The 14,530-nt window shown below is 51.2% G+C and overlaps 1 protein-coding gene and 1 long non-coding RNA gene across 5 annotated transcripts in view; one reads left to right on the forward strand and one right to left on the reverse strand.

Annotated features, from left to right (window-relative positions):
- Positions 1-14,530, forward strand: part of MMS19 (MMS19 cytosolic iron-sulfur assembly component) — a 43,549-nt gene that overhangs the window by 15,782 nt on the left and 13,237 nt on the right. Inside the window, exons 18-24 of one of the 2 annotated variants that reach the window (XM_078863189.1) lie at positions 2,043-2,156; positions 4,757-4,894; positions 6,319-6,412; positions 8,829-8,934; positions 10,449-10,577; positions 13,702-13,828; positions 14,219-14,328. In XM_078863189.1, the coding sequence (XP_078719315.1) occupies positions 2,043-2,156; positions 4,757-4,894; positions 6,319-6,412; positions 8,829-8,934; positions 10,449-10,577; positions 13,702-13,828; positions 14,219-14,328 (818 nt within the window). The remainder of the gene's footprint in view (positions 1-2,042; positions 2,157-4,756; positions 4,895-6,318; positions 6,413-8,828; positions 8,935-10,448; positions 10,578-13,701; positions 13,829-14,218; positions 14,329-14,530) is intronic. The other variant, XM_078863190.1, reaches the window with a different exon arrangement.
- On the reverse strand, positions 1,229-11,818 carry LOC144936210 (uncharacterized). Of its 3 annotated transcripts, none has more exons than XR_013637410.1 (3): positions 8,751-10,535; positions 4,658-7,317; positions 1,229-3,561 (listed from the first exon to the last, which is right to left on the reverse strand). It is a non-coding gene; the product is annotated as an uncharacterized LOC144936210 (long non-coding RNA). The 3 variants fall into 3 exon arrangements; XR_013637411.1 differs by lacking the exon at positions 1,229-3,561 and adding an exon at positions 11,660-11,818 and having other exon boundaries at positions 4,888-7,317; positions 8,751-9,225; XR_013637409.1 differs by lacking the exon at positions 1,229-3,561 and adding an exon at positions 11,660-11,813 and having other exon boundaries at positions 4,888-7,317; positions 8,751-8,994.

Here is a 14,530-nt window from a genome sequence, read left to right on the forward strand (position 1 = left end):
TTTCGCTGCTTCATGGTGCGGTGTTCCCTAGCCGCAGTTGCACACAGGGAGAGTTTTACAATGCACGCGTGCATTATTATCTGAATCGTTCGTCGCTTGTGCAGATCCGGTTGAGCTGCTGCCCATTGTCGTCTGGAATATGGAAGCCGGGTATTTTGGCGGTGGGCTTACTATTGAGCTGAGAGTTGAGGAACCCAGGCAGTGTAGTGGTGGGCTCGCTGATGATCTGGGCGTTGTGGAAGCCGGGCAGTGTAGTAGTGGGCTTGCTGATGAGCTGGGCGTTGTGGAATCCAGGCAGTGTAGTGGTGGGCTTGCTGATGAGCTGGGCGTTGTGGAAGCCGGGCAGTGTAGTGGTGGGCTCGCTGATGATCTGGGCGTTGTGGAAGCCAGGCAGTGTAGTGGTGGGCGTGCTGATGAGCTGGGCGTTGTGGAATCCAGGCAGTGTAGTGGTGGGCTTGCTGATGATCTGGGCGTTGTGGAAGCCGGGCAGTGTAGTGGTAGGCTTGCTGATGATCTGGGCGTTGTGGAAGCCGGGCAGTGTAGTGGTGGGCTTGCTGATGATCTGGGCGTTGTGGAAGCCGGGCAGTGTAGTGGTGGGCGTGCTGATGTTCTGGGCGTTGTGGAAGCCGGGCAGTGTAGTGGTGGGCTTGCTGATGATCTGGGCGTTGTGGAAGCCAGGCAGTGTAGTGGTGGGCTTGCTGATGAGCTGGGCGTTGTGGAAGCCGGGCAGTGTAGTGGTGGGTGTGCTGATGTTCTGGGCGTTGTGGAAGCCGGGCAGTGTAGTGGTGGGCTTGCTGATGATCTGGGCGTTGTGGAAGCCGGGCAGTGTAGTGGTGGGCTCGCTAATGAGTGTCTTTGAAGCCGGGTAGTGCAGTGGTGGCCTCGTTGATCAGGAGTTTGTTGATCACGTTTCTTGAATCCCATGAATTGGGCATTGTGACGGTGTCTTAATTGTCGTTTAAAAAATGTATAATTGTTTCTTGCACGTGCACGATATGTGTCGAATTGTGCATGTTAAAAGCGGATAAACAATGTCTTTGTGTGACGTGTATTCACGTGACCCCCGCAGCCACGAGAGGCGTGTACGACATTCACCACAATGGGGGGCGTAGGGAAAATCATCGTTTATCAAATACAACCACTACCCCAAATCATAACAATTCATCTTTATGTGAGGGGGTGTGAATTCTGCCATGCTGATGCCTTTTATGCATTCTTTGTGCCCATGATTGGCAAATTATATGAAAGTGATATGCCAACGTTATACTTGAATAGATTGAGCAGAACAATTATATATACAATCATGTTTTATTTAAAATAGTCAATTGTTGCAACTACACGTTTTCCCCCATTTATCTTTAGTTGTATTATGTTGAACTTCTCTTACACCGTACGTAGCCAACCGTGCTAATCAGAGGTGCGAAATTGTCTTAATCGTGTTGCCATTTTATTCTGTTCAAATATAGTTATTTCAAATTATACAGCACCCTGTAGATAATTGCAATGAGCTCCAAAATAAGAATTTGCGGCATTGCTGGGAATATAAATAACAAAATAATTAAACTAACGATGTCTTTTTCATCCATCCGTCTCTCCCCACAAACTCATATCTTTTAAACGACGCTTTCCAACAGATAAAAATGCTTTGCGATCGTTGAAATGGTACGATCGTTGGAACGCGACCAACGTTAAAACACGGCGCGACCGATCCAGACTCTCTCCTCGGCCTGTGTGTGCCCCTTCTCATCCCCGTCTCAACTGACGACTCGTGCTCCACCGTACGCTGCATCCACTGTGCAAACCACGGCAGATGCGGATATATATCTGATGCGCAAATAGAACATTAAAAACTCTCCCAGTGTGCGACTGTGGTCTAGAACGGACCGGACAACGTATAACGATTACGAAGGAGACATTCGAGCGATACGCTACTCCGCCGCTCAATCTGTGATTGTAGTTGTTGCTCCCACGTCTACATCAGCAAATACGGCAGAAAGAATCCGACGACTACCCAACGTGACGCTTCGCTCCTTGTCTGGCAGATGATGAGCGCTCCCGGAAGGCCTTGCGGTGCACGGAGCGCCTGTGCTGCCACCCGCGCCTCACCTCCGCCCTCGTTCCGCACCTCCTGTCCTTCCTCGGCTCCACGGGCACAGGTCAGAGGGCGCGACGCGGCCGGCTCCAGTCGGCGACGCGTCACGTTGGGTAGTCGTCGGATTCTTTCTTCCGTATTGGCCGATGTAGACGTGGGATCAACAACTAGGTGCGGTCGGTGAAGGCACAGGTCACTGTGGTTTGTCGAAGTGCTTTGAAAAGTTTTTTTTTATGTTGTGGTTGTTGTGATTGTTGTCGTGTTTGTTTGCTGTAGCGGGAGTAGTTTTTTGCTCGTGGTTGTGGTTTTGTTGTTGATGTCATTGCCGTTGTTAGACTGGGTCAGTTTTCGTTGTTGCTTGTCGGTTTTGCTTTTGTAGATGTTGCTGTTTGTTCTGTTGTCTTGATAGTTGTTGTTGCTTTCGTTTTGGTAATTGTTTTGTTATTGGTTTGTTTTCGTTGTTGCCGATGTTGTCGTGTTAATCGCTGTTTATCCGAAGTCGCTGTTTGTTGAAATAGTTTGTATTGCTCGTTATATTCCCTCCTGTGGGCTTATTTTTCTGGGCGTCAGTTTTTCTGAGCATTAAAGCAGTAGGCACCGAATGGCACAGGCTCGCCTCGTGTGAAATCTCATCAAAGTTGTAAAATCATGATAATAGTCGTAATAATACAGCAGCCGGAATAAGCATGCGCTAATAACGTGATAGGTGCTCAAAATTAAATGCGTTGCACGTCAACGCAGAGTCTGAAGAGTACGACTTGCATCCCACTCTTTGTCAAATCGACGGAACTCAAATATAGAGGTGCGCTGGTGGATAGGATGTGACCCACCGTAGCATCATCAGCACGCGTGGGCTCATTTAGTCTCGAATTGGCTTCGCATTACTTTACATCCCGACGGGGATTAGTGCCGGATGTCACTTTTATTTTTTTCACGGTTTGGTGCTTTGGTCTCACCACAGCAATTATAGGAAGTCGCCCGCACGACACGCTGCCTAATTGGCTCGCTAAGTTGAGGCCCTGCCATTGTCTTTTGTGGGTTTTTGTTTTTTCTAATTTGAGGGCTCATTTGTGATGTTTCGGTGACGGTTGGAGCAAACGTGGTGAGGGAATTCCTCACCGCCGTCCAAATGTCGCTGGGGGGGGCAATTGACCCTCGTGCCCAAACAACGGTTACTTACCAGCTGCATTCGGTGCATTGTGGGTAGAGGCAGGGCGGGGGGGGGGTGTCGTGAACAGGAACTGCAGAGGGCATTGTATCCCACCTTGCTTCCCGGCATCATTTTCATTGTCCACCATGATCAATCCACTGCTAGATGACAGTCTGTCCAAGCTGTTGCCCCCAACAATCTTCCCAGCACCCGCTCACGAGCCCCGTTGCACCGTAGACTCTTGCCAGAATCGTGACAGCTGCCTGATGACGCTGTTAAACGTTGTGAGATTGCTCTTCAACGCGCACCGGTGGTGCCGCTGAAACGGGCAATACATTGGCATGGTTATTCACCACGTGAAAACTTCATTAATGGGCTGTGTCAGGTGGAGAAGGGTTTACGACACGCAGTTTACTCACACAACCTGACCCAGAAATTGTTAATCGCAGTATTGGCCCGTGAAAGGCCTTCGCGTGCTGTATTAATTGTAATTAGCATTCATGCAGAGAAGCCTCCTGCGTCTCAAGTCTGGTCTGGTTTTCGGGATGTTTTGCCAGTTCCTTGTTTAATGAGTTTTTTTTTTGGCTCTCTGTGTGGGAGGAAAGTGCAGTACCCAGAGAATACCCACCATGCATGCGAGGGGATTGCACTCAAAAGTCTGCGCACATGGCCGAACGCACACCGACTTGCACTGCCATAATATCCTGGCCACCTGCAGCCCCCAGCCGATGTGTCATTCACCAATCCGTGCCTTCCGAAGAGCTGGATTATGAGCACGAGCCACTGCGCCAACCACTTTATTTTTAGCGTCATTATTTCGGGGAAAGATTTCCCGGATATTGTGACAAATGACTTCATGTTTATACGATGAAAAAAGTAACACGATAGAAAAACATCTCTGTACGCAGCGTAACTGCGCATCAACCTTGGCCATTTTCAATCCAATTGCACGTCAAAAATGAAGGCGGCCTCTTAATTAGCAACAGGATGACATGTTGTGTTTGGAAGTGTCTGAATGCCACCGCATCTCACCAACGATTGCTAACAGGCACCATTAATGTCACGAAGGATTTTTTTTTTTTTAACTCTGCCTTATTCATATAGCGTGTTCAGGAGCTGTTGACATGTGATGGGAGGCTTACATCGCATCCCGTCTCAAACGTTTGGAACGGCACCCCCCCCAGTGACATGTCCCCGTTGCTTCACCAAGGTGACTGCTTTAAATTTCCACGCGATAACCCACTTCGTTAAGCTATAATTTGTGGCCAGGTCGCTTTCGAAAAAGAGCTACATAGCTCAGTGGGCCTTACCTGGTAGAGACTTTGAATACTCGTATAGTGCCAGGCCAAGCCTGTGACCAAATCACCACATCATTTGATACCGCCCATGTCTGACCGCCCCACCACACGATTTACCTTCCAACTGGCAAGGGGCGGCGTAGCGCTACGGGAAGCGGTGTGACGGTGGGGGGGGATTCGTGGAAGGTGATCTGGTGTTTTTTTTGCGGGCTCCAGAGGAAGCTGCGCTGGCGGCGTGCGCCACCCTCCTGTCTGTGGCCGAGGCTCGGAGCGGAGTCGAAGATTGCCGGCGCCTCCTCTACACCACGGCCGTACCGCACCTCCTGCGCCTGGCCGTGTGCGCCACGCTCCCGCGTGAGTCTCTCCTCTCGACCCGCTCGCCCCCCCCCGCGTAGCGATTCATCGGTTTGTCCCGTTTGCTCGCTCACTAGCTCTCCCCGATCCAGCTCGCGTGATGATTCATCGATCGGTCCACTCTGCTCTGGCCGCTGTAGCTTGGCCAGCTCTCGGAAAGATGAATCGATTCGTCTTGCTTTGCTTGCTCGATTGCTCCCCGCTTTGCCAGGTCATGCTGGTTTGCGGGCACGAATACAACGGAAGCATCCAATTTTTCGTAAATCGGAAATAAGAAATGGTCTCGCGCACTACTCTGCATGTTTGACGAGCCCAAGATAAATTTTTAATCAGTTAATCGATACATCATCGCATGCCTTGTTGCAACCAAACAGGCACTTTTTGGTTGCAACTAGGCATGTTTGTTTTGTCGACTAGCATCTAATGCTCACGATGCGTGCGTAAAATTGCGTGTGTGAGATTCAGTTATGCAAACGGACATATTTCTAGAGCCTAAAGCTCAACGAGCCAAATAAACAGAGCAAACGACATCGAAATGGGCAACCGGTGACACAGGAGACGGTTGCAGATGAGACGGACTCAACCAAAAATACAAAGTGAAACAGTCCAGATGAGTCCGATCAAATGAGACCGTACTGTTGTTAGCACGTTAACCACTAAGACCACCGCTCTCCCACACCACTTGCTGACCCGACACACCAGTCTGGGCTTCGTTCGCCTTCGTAAAACACCAGCGCGCAAGAACCGATTTCCGCAGTCGGTCGCTCGACTCCCAGCAACGTACGCTGCAGCCCCTGGCGTCGGTCGGGGTCCCATGTGTTCTTCCACGTCTTGTGGCACTTGAATGCCGGCCGTGGATAACATCACCAGTGGCGAGCGGTAAATCAGAACCGGTCCTGAGTCCCACCCCTAGTAGGTCAGCTCGGCCTTAAATCAGTACCTGATGCTGTGTGTGCAAACATCGGGCATGCGTAGTGCCGACCTCGCCCCGTCCCCCTCGTGCGCCTTTCCGGATTTAATAGGTGCTCGTTCTTGACACTTGCCCCAGCAGTCTGTTAAAGGCTGCAACTGGGTTTTGGTTATCTCTGCGTCTCTCAGACTGTCTGATAACTATTCCAGTCTCGGCGTCATTGCAAACGACGCGCAACCACTCGCATGTAGCCTACACAGTGCTGTTGTGTTGGAAGCTTGCCAGGTATCATTACATCGAGTGCTGTAATATCCTTAACACTCCCCGCCCGTGAATTGTTTTAAACGTCATCTTTCAGTTTAACACGTAGGCTTTCGCGACCAATATCATCCATAATATAGGGGGGGTTTTTTTGAGTCGCGTCATCTTTCACATCACAAATAATTGATTTTTCGCGTAAAAATGTTTTTTCTATTCATTTGTTTTTCGATCGCACCTTTTCTAAATTCCCCAGCGAGATGCGCCGCAGAATTCTTGTGCTCCAAGGAGGTCGTGGCTTCCATCGCGAAGGTCCTGAGCACCTTGTCGAGCCGGGCGGCGGAGAGCAGGTCTGCACTCCCACCACACGCTTACGCGCACTGAGCTCTTTCAACCAACGCCCGCCTCCGTGATCGAGAGCGGAGAGAACACTGCATGCCCCGGTCCCTCTGCCTAACGGGCCTTGCGGTGCGCTTCAAATGCCAACGTCTGTGCGATCGACCGTGATATCCGGGTTTGATGCTAGTTGTGTGTCAGTGTTGGAGGAGTTGTAGATTAGGAGTAATCTGGCTGGCCAACGGCGAGCGCGTTTCTTCCACGGGTCACCGTGCTACTGAGCGTGCGTGGGCTTCTGCCCACAATTGGTCGTCGTTGATCCGGCCTAGTTGGGTTTGATTGGACACGAAATGAATAAATGCAACGGTGTCGATGTGATGAGATCTCAAAGTGTCCATTTGGAGCTCGCAGAGCATCGTGACTTCTTCCACGGCCCATGATCATCGTGATCACAATCCATGGGGCAGATCGCCCCGTGCACATTTCGTCTTGTGTTTACACTTTCCTCTGTCTCGTGCTAATGTCCGCAAGCAGTTGGCCGCGTCTTTCTGGCGCCCATCTCTTGTGATGTCGTCGTTGAGCTGTTCTCTGTGAGGTCTTCCTCTCTTTCCTGTTCGTTCGATTTTTCCGACCAATAAACATTTTAATTTTCCTTTTGTCCATCCTTCATACGTGCCCAAATAGTACCAAGTTCATTCTCATCACCGCCTGCATCATCACCAGGTCGTCTTCTTCTACTTGCAACCCTTTTCTTACTTCTACGTTGGTCACGCTTTGGGTCCAGCTTAGATGCAGGATCCTTCTGTAGCAATAATATTCGATTCTATCGCTCATGGAATCTGAAATTTCACTGCTTCCTCCGAAATGCCTTCACGTACCCTCGAGTCCACGGAGTTTTGGGGCAGCGATTTCCCACCCACTGTGCATATGAGAGTAATAAGAGCAATGTTAGATACGTGACATTCAAACTGATATTTAATTTTCAGGGCTGGCATTTAGTGCAAATTAAGCGCTGAACCAGATTTAATGCGACGTGGATTTTTTCTTATTGTATTTATGTGTGCAGTCATTGGTGGTGGTCATGTGGAAACCGTCAACACACGCCACTTGAGGACCCGCTTTTTAATTGCATGTGGCTGCTGTAAGGTGAATGTAAACACAGAGGAGCTCAGCTGTGCTGGCTCCAGTGCTCGCTGATCTCTCCGCCAGCAGCCACCACCACCTCCTCCTCTAAGAAGGGCACTTTAAACTTAGCCTTTCCACAGTCCTTTGTCACAGAGGTTTTTTTTTGCCCTTTCTCGCTAAGCTGGGCTCCACCTCAAAAAGAAAAGAAAGGAAATAAATTGCCCATTGTCTGGTGCCAGCGGCTGTCCAAGTGTGGCTCTTAGGGCTGCTGTCGATTTTCGCCGGCATTTTGACTACAATTTGACAATTGGTGAACCTTTGTGGCATTCGTGCCGAGGCGTAATGAGTGCGATCACCAGCCGGCAAGGAAGCCATTAACAATGCATTTGATAAACTCAATATATAAGTGGAAATCGATGGCCATGTCCCGTGCCTGTGTGGTTGTCATGTGTCTAGGCAGGGGGGCTCAGGGGATTTTGTCTGAAGACCTTGAGCCAGCAATAGCCTGTGCGCCGTATCGAGTGCTTTCCCCAGCCCAGTGACTGCTGGGTCTGGGTTTTGATTCCTGGGGCAGGCACTGAGAAGTGGGTGTGTGTGTGTGTGCATGGTGGGGAGCGGTAGTGTAGCGGTTAGCGCGCTGCGCTATGAACCTGGCGACCCGGATTTGATTCCCGCTCACGGCTAACACCAGTGACGATTATCTGAACCGGTCCTGGGCCTCCCCTAGGTCGACTCAGCCTTAAATGAGTACCTGGTGCGGTGTGTAAACATCGCCACTGGGGAGACAAAGGCGGTCGGGCGTGGTGCTGGCCACCCACCCCCTTGTGTACCGTTCCGGCCTTCATAGGTGCTCGCTAGCAGCACTTGCCCCTACAGTCTGTTAAGGCTATACGGGGGATCTTTGTCTTTGTGCATAGTGCAGCGGTTAGCGCGCTGCGCTACAAAATCGGCAACCAGAGTTCGATTCCTGCCCATGGCCAACACCAGTCACCGTTATCTGAGCCGGTCCGAGGCCTCCCCTAGGTCAACTGAACCTCAAATGAGTACCTGGTGCGGTGTGTAAAACATCGCCGGGCGTGGTGTTGGCCACCCTCCCCCTCGTGTGCCGTGCCGTCCTTCAGAGGTGCTCGCTAACAGCACTTGCTCCTACAGTCTGTTCAGGCTACACGGGGGCGGGGATCTTTGTCGTGTTTTCTCTGTCATACTCTGCACGTGGATAATACGTACATCCGCTGCGTTCGCCTTGACCGACCGTACGAATCCGAGCTGCCCTCCCCTGCGTCCCCTCCCTCCTTGTCGCGGCAGCTGGGCGGACGCCATCGTTTCCCAAATCGTGTCCTTATTCCTGGACGGAGACCTGAGCCTCCTGCAGGAGGATGGTGCGGCCGCAGTCTCCTTCCAGCCGCTCCACGTACGTTCCCGCGTCCGCCCGAGTTGGCCGTGTGTGGGGACGAGGGGTGCGTTTGGGGCCCTGTGGGTGCCACGGTGGCGAGATGTTAACTACCTCGCCTGGTATACAGGAGATTGTGCGTTTGATCCAGACCCTGATGCCTGCTGTATATTTGGAGTTTGCATGTCTCTCTCCCTGTGGTCGTGTGGATTTGTTTTCTCCGGGGTACTATAAATTTCCACATGTTGAGCTATCATTTGTGGCCAGGTCGCTTCTGAAAAAGAGCTCTATGAACAGCTCAGTGGGCCTCACCTGGTGAAATAAAAAAAATAGTTTTAAGATTATGATCCCAGAGATAGCAGACACGGATCACGGACAGACATGGAGAGAGACGGTCACACAGAACGATCTAGGCAAAGGTGTACTCGACAGGATTCGGACAGAGAGACACACAGTGAGGCAGACACGAACAGAGGGAGAGAGACACCAATACAGACACTCACAGCGGGGAAAGGACAAAGACATGGAGAGAGACATCATGAGACAGACGCATGACAACGAAATACTGGGACAGAGAGAAAGACACCAAGTGACACAGAGACACAGAAAAAGATAGATTATGACAAGACAGGCGACGATAGTAAACACTGAGACAAAATCACAGATGGGGAGATACCGAGGGACACGTACAGAGATAGACAAAGAAATACAGTGACACAGACATGCACAGATGCGCACAGAAAGGAAAAAGAGACACAATGACACGCATCTAGACAGAGAAGACAGAGATAGATCAAGAAAGACGACTGAGATTTTTTTTTTCCTAAACAGGAGAGAGAGCAGTGCGAATTTACACACATTACACACGTTACACACACACCACGTAACGACGTCACGCACGGTACACACGTGACACACATACACGTGACATACATACACGTTACACACACGTTACACACACACACACGTTACACTTACACACACGTTACACTTACACACACACGTTACACACGTTACACACACTCGCACTTACACACACACACATACACACGTACACACACACACATACACACACACACACATACACGTTACACATACACACACATTACACACGTTACACACACACCACGTAACGACGTCACGCACGGTACACACGTGACACACATTACACGCACAGGGTACTCACATTATACGCACGTTATACACACACGAAACACACGCGATACACACACGTTACACACGGTACACACACACACGTTACACACGCACACATAATGACATCCCCGCCCGTCACTCCCGTTAGTCCATGGGGGCCACAGCAGACATCGATACCACCTAAGGTAGCGACACTTGAGTTGTGCCGACGTATTCACGTGCTTATTAAGAGTGAATGATTTGATAACGCACTCGTACGAAGTGATTCTCACATAATTCACTGGTGTTGGCCACTTAAAAGAAATCGGAACCCTTTCAGGTTCATGGCCCCCACGGCCGGTACCGTCGAGTAAATTGTTTGGCGTTTCCCCTCCCGCCAGGCGGAATCTCCGACGCCGCAGACACAGCTGACGGTGCTACTCTCCGCGTGCCTCTCCTTCCTGCCCCGAACGGTACGCGGTCACCACCGTCGCCACACTCGCCGCCACCGTAGGTTGCAGCCACACCTCGTGAGCTGGGGTGTGGGGGGGGCTTGAGGGTTGCCTTACAAGCGAACGGTTAGAGTACAGACATGATCCACGAATTTCGAAATAAAGCTTTCGTGACTACAGGGATTCATCTTCTTGGTTCTTTCGGTAATGTCACGTAGAAGGGAAATAATAAAATAATGAAACATAATAAAATACAATTCTCACTATTGTATTTTTTCTCACTATTGTATTTTATTATGTTTTATTTGTATTATTTTATTATTTCCCTTTCACGTGACATTACCGAAAGAACCAAGAAGATGATCCATGTAGTTCGCCACCCACCACCCACAACTCGGCCGTGGAAAAGAGGAGTTACACTGCAGCGTCGTTTTGTTAAGCTGCTGGTTCCGTACTGAATCATGCTGGTTTGTACGCTCGTACCTATTTTTTTTCCATCTTTTTTTCGCAACTCGGCGCGAGCCGGGTACAATACGCCGATCGCGAAAACAGGGTGGAGAACAGAAACTGCTCAAGCAGAAAATCCGATTTCTCGCGCAGCGGGGACCTTGCCAAGAGCGGGGGGGGGGGAGATTGGACTCGCTGCCCCCCCTCCCCACCCAAGTGGGGATCACGTGCAGGGGACACGAAGACGTACATGGGGAGGAGGGGTGAGGGGGGGAAGGAAACTAACATACTGGGGGAAGAAGAGGCCCAGGGGAAGGGAGTAGTACGGACGTTGAAGTTGTTTCGCGCCGTACGTAGCGAGCCGTGCTAATCGAAGGTGGGCAGAGGGAGAAGGGGAAAAGGGGGGAACAGGAAAACTTGCGCGCGGCATTTTAGCAGTAACCTCCCACCGAGCGATGCTCCGCCCGCACCCGTCCCCGGTCGAGGGGCACCGCCAGAGGTCGCAAACGGGTTTTGATTCCGTACCCCCCGTACCTGTACCCGTACCCGTACCCGGCCGCACCAGGGTCGCAAACGGGTACCTGTACCCGGCCGGGTACGGCTAGCCGGGTATCGGGTAGGGTACGGGTATCGGGTACCCGGTTGCGACCTCTGGGCACCGCACCCTCGTCCCTTACACCCGTCCCCACCGCCCGACGTTCCCGCCCACGCACCTCATTTCAAGCTGCGCAGGTGCGGGGGGAGGGGGACCGTCTGTTCTCAAACACCCGTCGCCTCCCTTTGTTACGCTTGTGGCCTGAACGGCTCAATCCCTGCTTGGGCGAGAAGGGTGTTGCGGCGCTGCTGCCCCATGCAAAGGTTCCGTCATCGGCGGACGCAGCGTCGATGGGGGCGTCGAAGGGCGAAAACACGTGGGCTCAAGAAACGCCCAGGACTTTTGTAAAAAAAAAATGCGTAGGCGTACACTCGGCCATATCGGAGGATTTAGGAAGTTGGGGGAGATGGGGGGGGGTCTCTGTGTCCCGACACTCATCAGCAGCGAGTCGGTGGACTCTTGTTTGGGGGGTGGGGGAGTGGGGCGATGGTGGGGGGGGTGTGTTTTTGATTGGAAAACCTTTTTGCTTTGTACCCGGGTTTTTAATTAACGAAGTACTGCGCCGCGTCGCGCTTTGTCATTCCAGGTAATGCGCCGACCTTGATTCGACGTGCGTGTGTATAGATTCGGCGCGGAGTCGTACGCGTGCGTGGATTTAATCTCCGGCAGAGCCGCATTCGCCGCCACGCTGCCAAAGTGCGCGCCGTGTAATTTAGTATTAATTTTAAATCGTATCGCAGTGTTTATTATACAAGGACCCCGATACTTCAGTACAGATTAACTCAATATAACATGGGGCACGCGCTTTGAAAGTGCAAAGTGCGCGATTTAAATTTTGGTTGAAAATTTTAATTGCATCGGTATTATATAAATATTACTACTTAAAATAAGGCAATAAATGTGTGTGTGTAATGCACGTGACGTCACTCCACATGCTGCACCCTCCCCCCCCCCCATCATGAATATTCATGAGCGGGTGGATTTTTACACTCGCGCAGAAAAAGGTCGAGCGGAAAGAACATGTTTTTTTGCAAATTCGCTTTAAGTTTGACGTTTCTTTATTGAAAGTGAATCTAATAAATAATTCTACGCAGCAACAAAGTGGATTTGCTGTCTTTATTTATTTCTTCAGCACTTGAGACAAAAGGTCAGTCTACTTTATGCTTCTACGTTATGGTAAAATAGACATTTCTCGGTGATTTTCAACATATTGGATCGATTTCCAATTAATTTCAACCCCAGCGACCGAAAGCAGAAGAGAATAAAGTATCAGAGCAGTGAATTTGAACAAATTGAAGGTCAGTTATAAACAGTGCTTCAGTGAAATGCAGTGAAGTGTTTGATGACATACATTTATGAAAAATTCACTGCCATTAAATTTACACAAGATACAATTATACCCTGCTCAATAAATATCACAGCTTCCGTCCTAGGACGTGCAAAGAAGCAAGTATATATAGGAGGCTGGGAACGAATTTGTAGTTACATTCGCTCTAATACGTGGAGTCGGGGCAAAAGAATGAGGTGTGCATTTCAATTTGTCTGAATTTTAGATTCTACCGCAGTGTTATACAAGATTGAAAATTTTCCATTTTCTGCCGTGATGCCGATGTATCGTTCGACTGACACCGCACCACAGATGGCGCCCCCCCCCACCCCTCCCCCTCTGCTCCCCACGCATTTAAAGAGTCGGCGAGGCTTGGCGGGGGTCAGGGGGAGGGGGGGGAGCGCAGTGGTGGCACGGTGTTTGTCGCAAATAATTTAGTCGACGCCTTACATCTCCATCCACCTGCGATCGAATCGCCCCCGCAATGCGACCGATCTTGCCGCCGCGTCTCGTAAGCTGCGCAGGTTTTAGCCTGCACATTGCTTGGATGATGGATGAGTGCCGCGCACTGGACATCCGTGAAAAAGAGCTTCACAGCTGATCGGATTCTTCCAGGATAAAGATTCTGATTCTGGTTGTCGAAGGCGGCTGCAGACCTGTGCTGCGTGGTGGATAGCGTAGGGCTAGTGTGCGACCAAGCCCAGCGTTGCACCGTACTACGCTCCCGCGTCAACGCTGCCCGCTAGCGTGGTGCGTCGCGGGTCGCCCCCTCCCCTCCCCCTCCTCCCCCTCAGGCGCCATCGGATTGAACCCGCCGCCACTGCCTTCCGCAGGTGGCCGTGCCGTCCCAGGACCGACTGCTGCGGGCGCTCGCGCACCTGTGCTGCTGCTCGCTGCACGAGCCCACCTACTCGGCCTCGGCTAGCTGCCTCGCGGCCCTGCTCAACAAACACCCAACCGGTGGGCAAGGCCGTGCACGTGGGGGTTCCTGGGGTGGTGGTGGTGGGTGGGGGGGTGCAGGTCGAAGACGCTGAGGGCTGCCCCCCCCGGTTTCAAAGCTGGAGTTCGGCTCCCCGATCGCGATTAAAGTGTGGTTGAATTGGCGGCACCCATCGGTGTAGGGGAATGGCACCGCAGTTTTCTTGTTTCGTAAAAATGCTGCTGGATAATATTGTTCTGGAAAGCCAGGAGGGTGTACAGTACTTGACCTAACCGTGAAAACTACTGGATATCTCAAAATACATATTCTGATTCTATTTGTTTGTGAAAAAACACAACGGAGGTATCTTATTATTCCGTTTGTATTTGGGTGTGTATTGAATACCCTCCTTAACGTGTTACACACTGCAGGGGAGGAATTGGATTCCCTGCTGGACGACTTCCTGGACAGAGTTCATCGCGGCCTTCTGCCCTGCGAGCCCGCCGCTGAGCGGAGGAGAGCCCTCGTCTCGCTGCTCTGGGTCGGTAGCTGTCTGTCCTGTTCTACCAAACAGCCTCTGCAAGCGATTACAGCTCGCAACAACAACAACAACAACAATGGCCGTTCACCACTAAGTGGCGGTCACATAACCACGGCGCTCGTGCCAAGCTAGGTGCACTTTGAGGCGACGTGGTCTGTCAAAGGTCCGCTGGCAGGAGGTCACAGGGCAGACCCAGGTGCCA

Source organism: Lampetra fluviatilis, chromosome 15, assembly GCF_964198595.1.
Source record: "Lampetra fluviatilis chromosome 15, kcLamFluv1.1, whole genome shotgun sequence".
NCBI lineage: Eukaryota > Metazoa > Chordata > Hyperoartia > Petromyzontiformes > Petromyzontidae > Lampetra > Lampetra fluviatilis.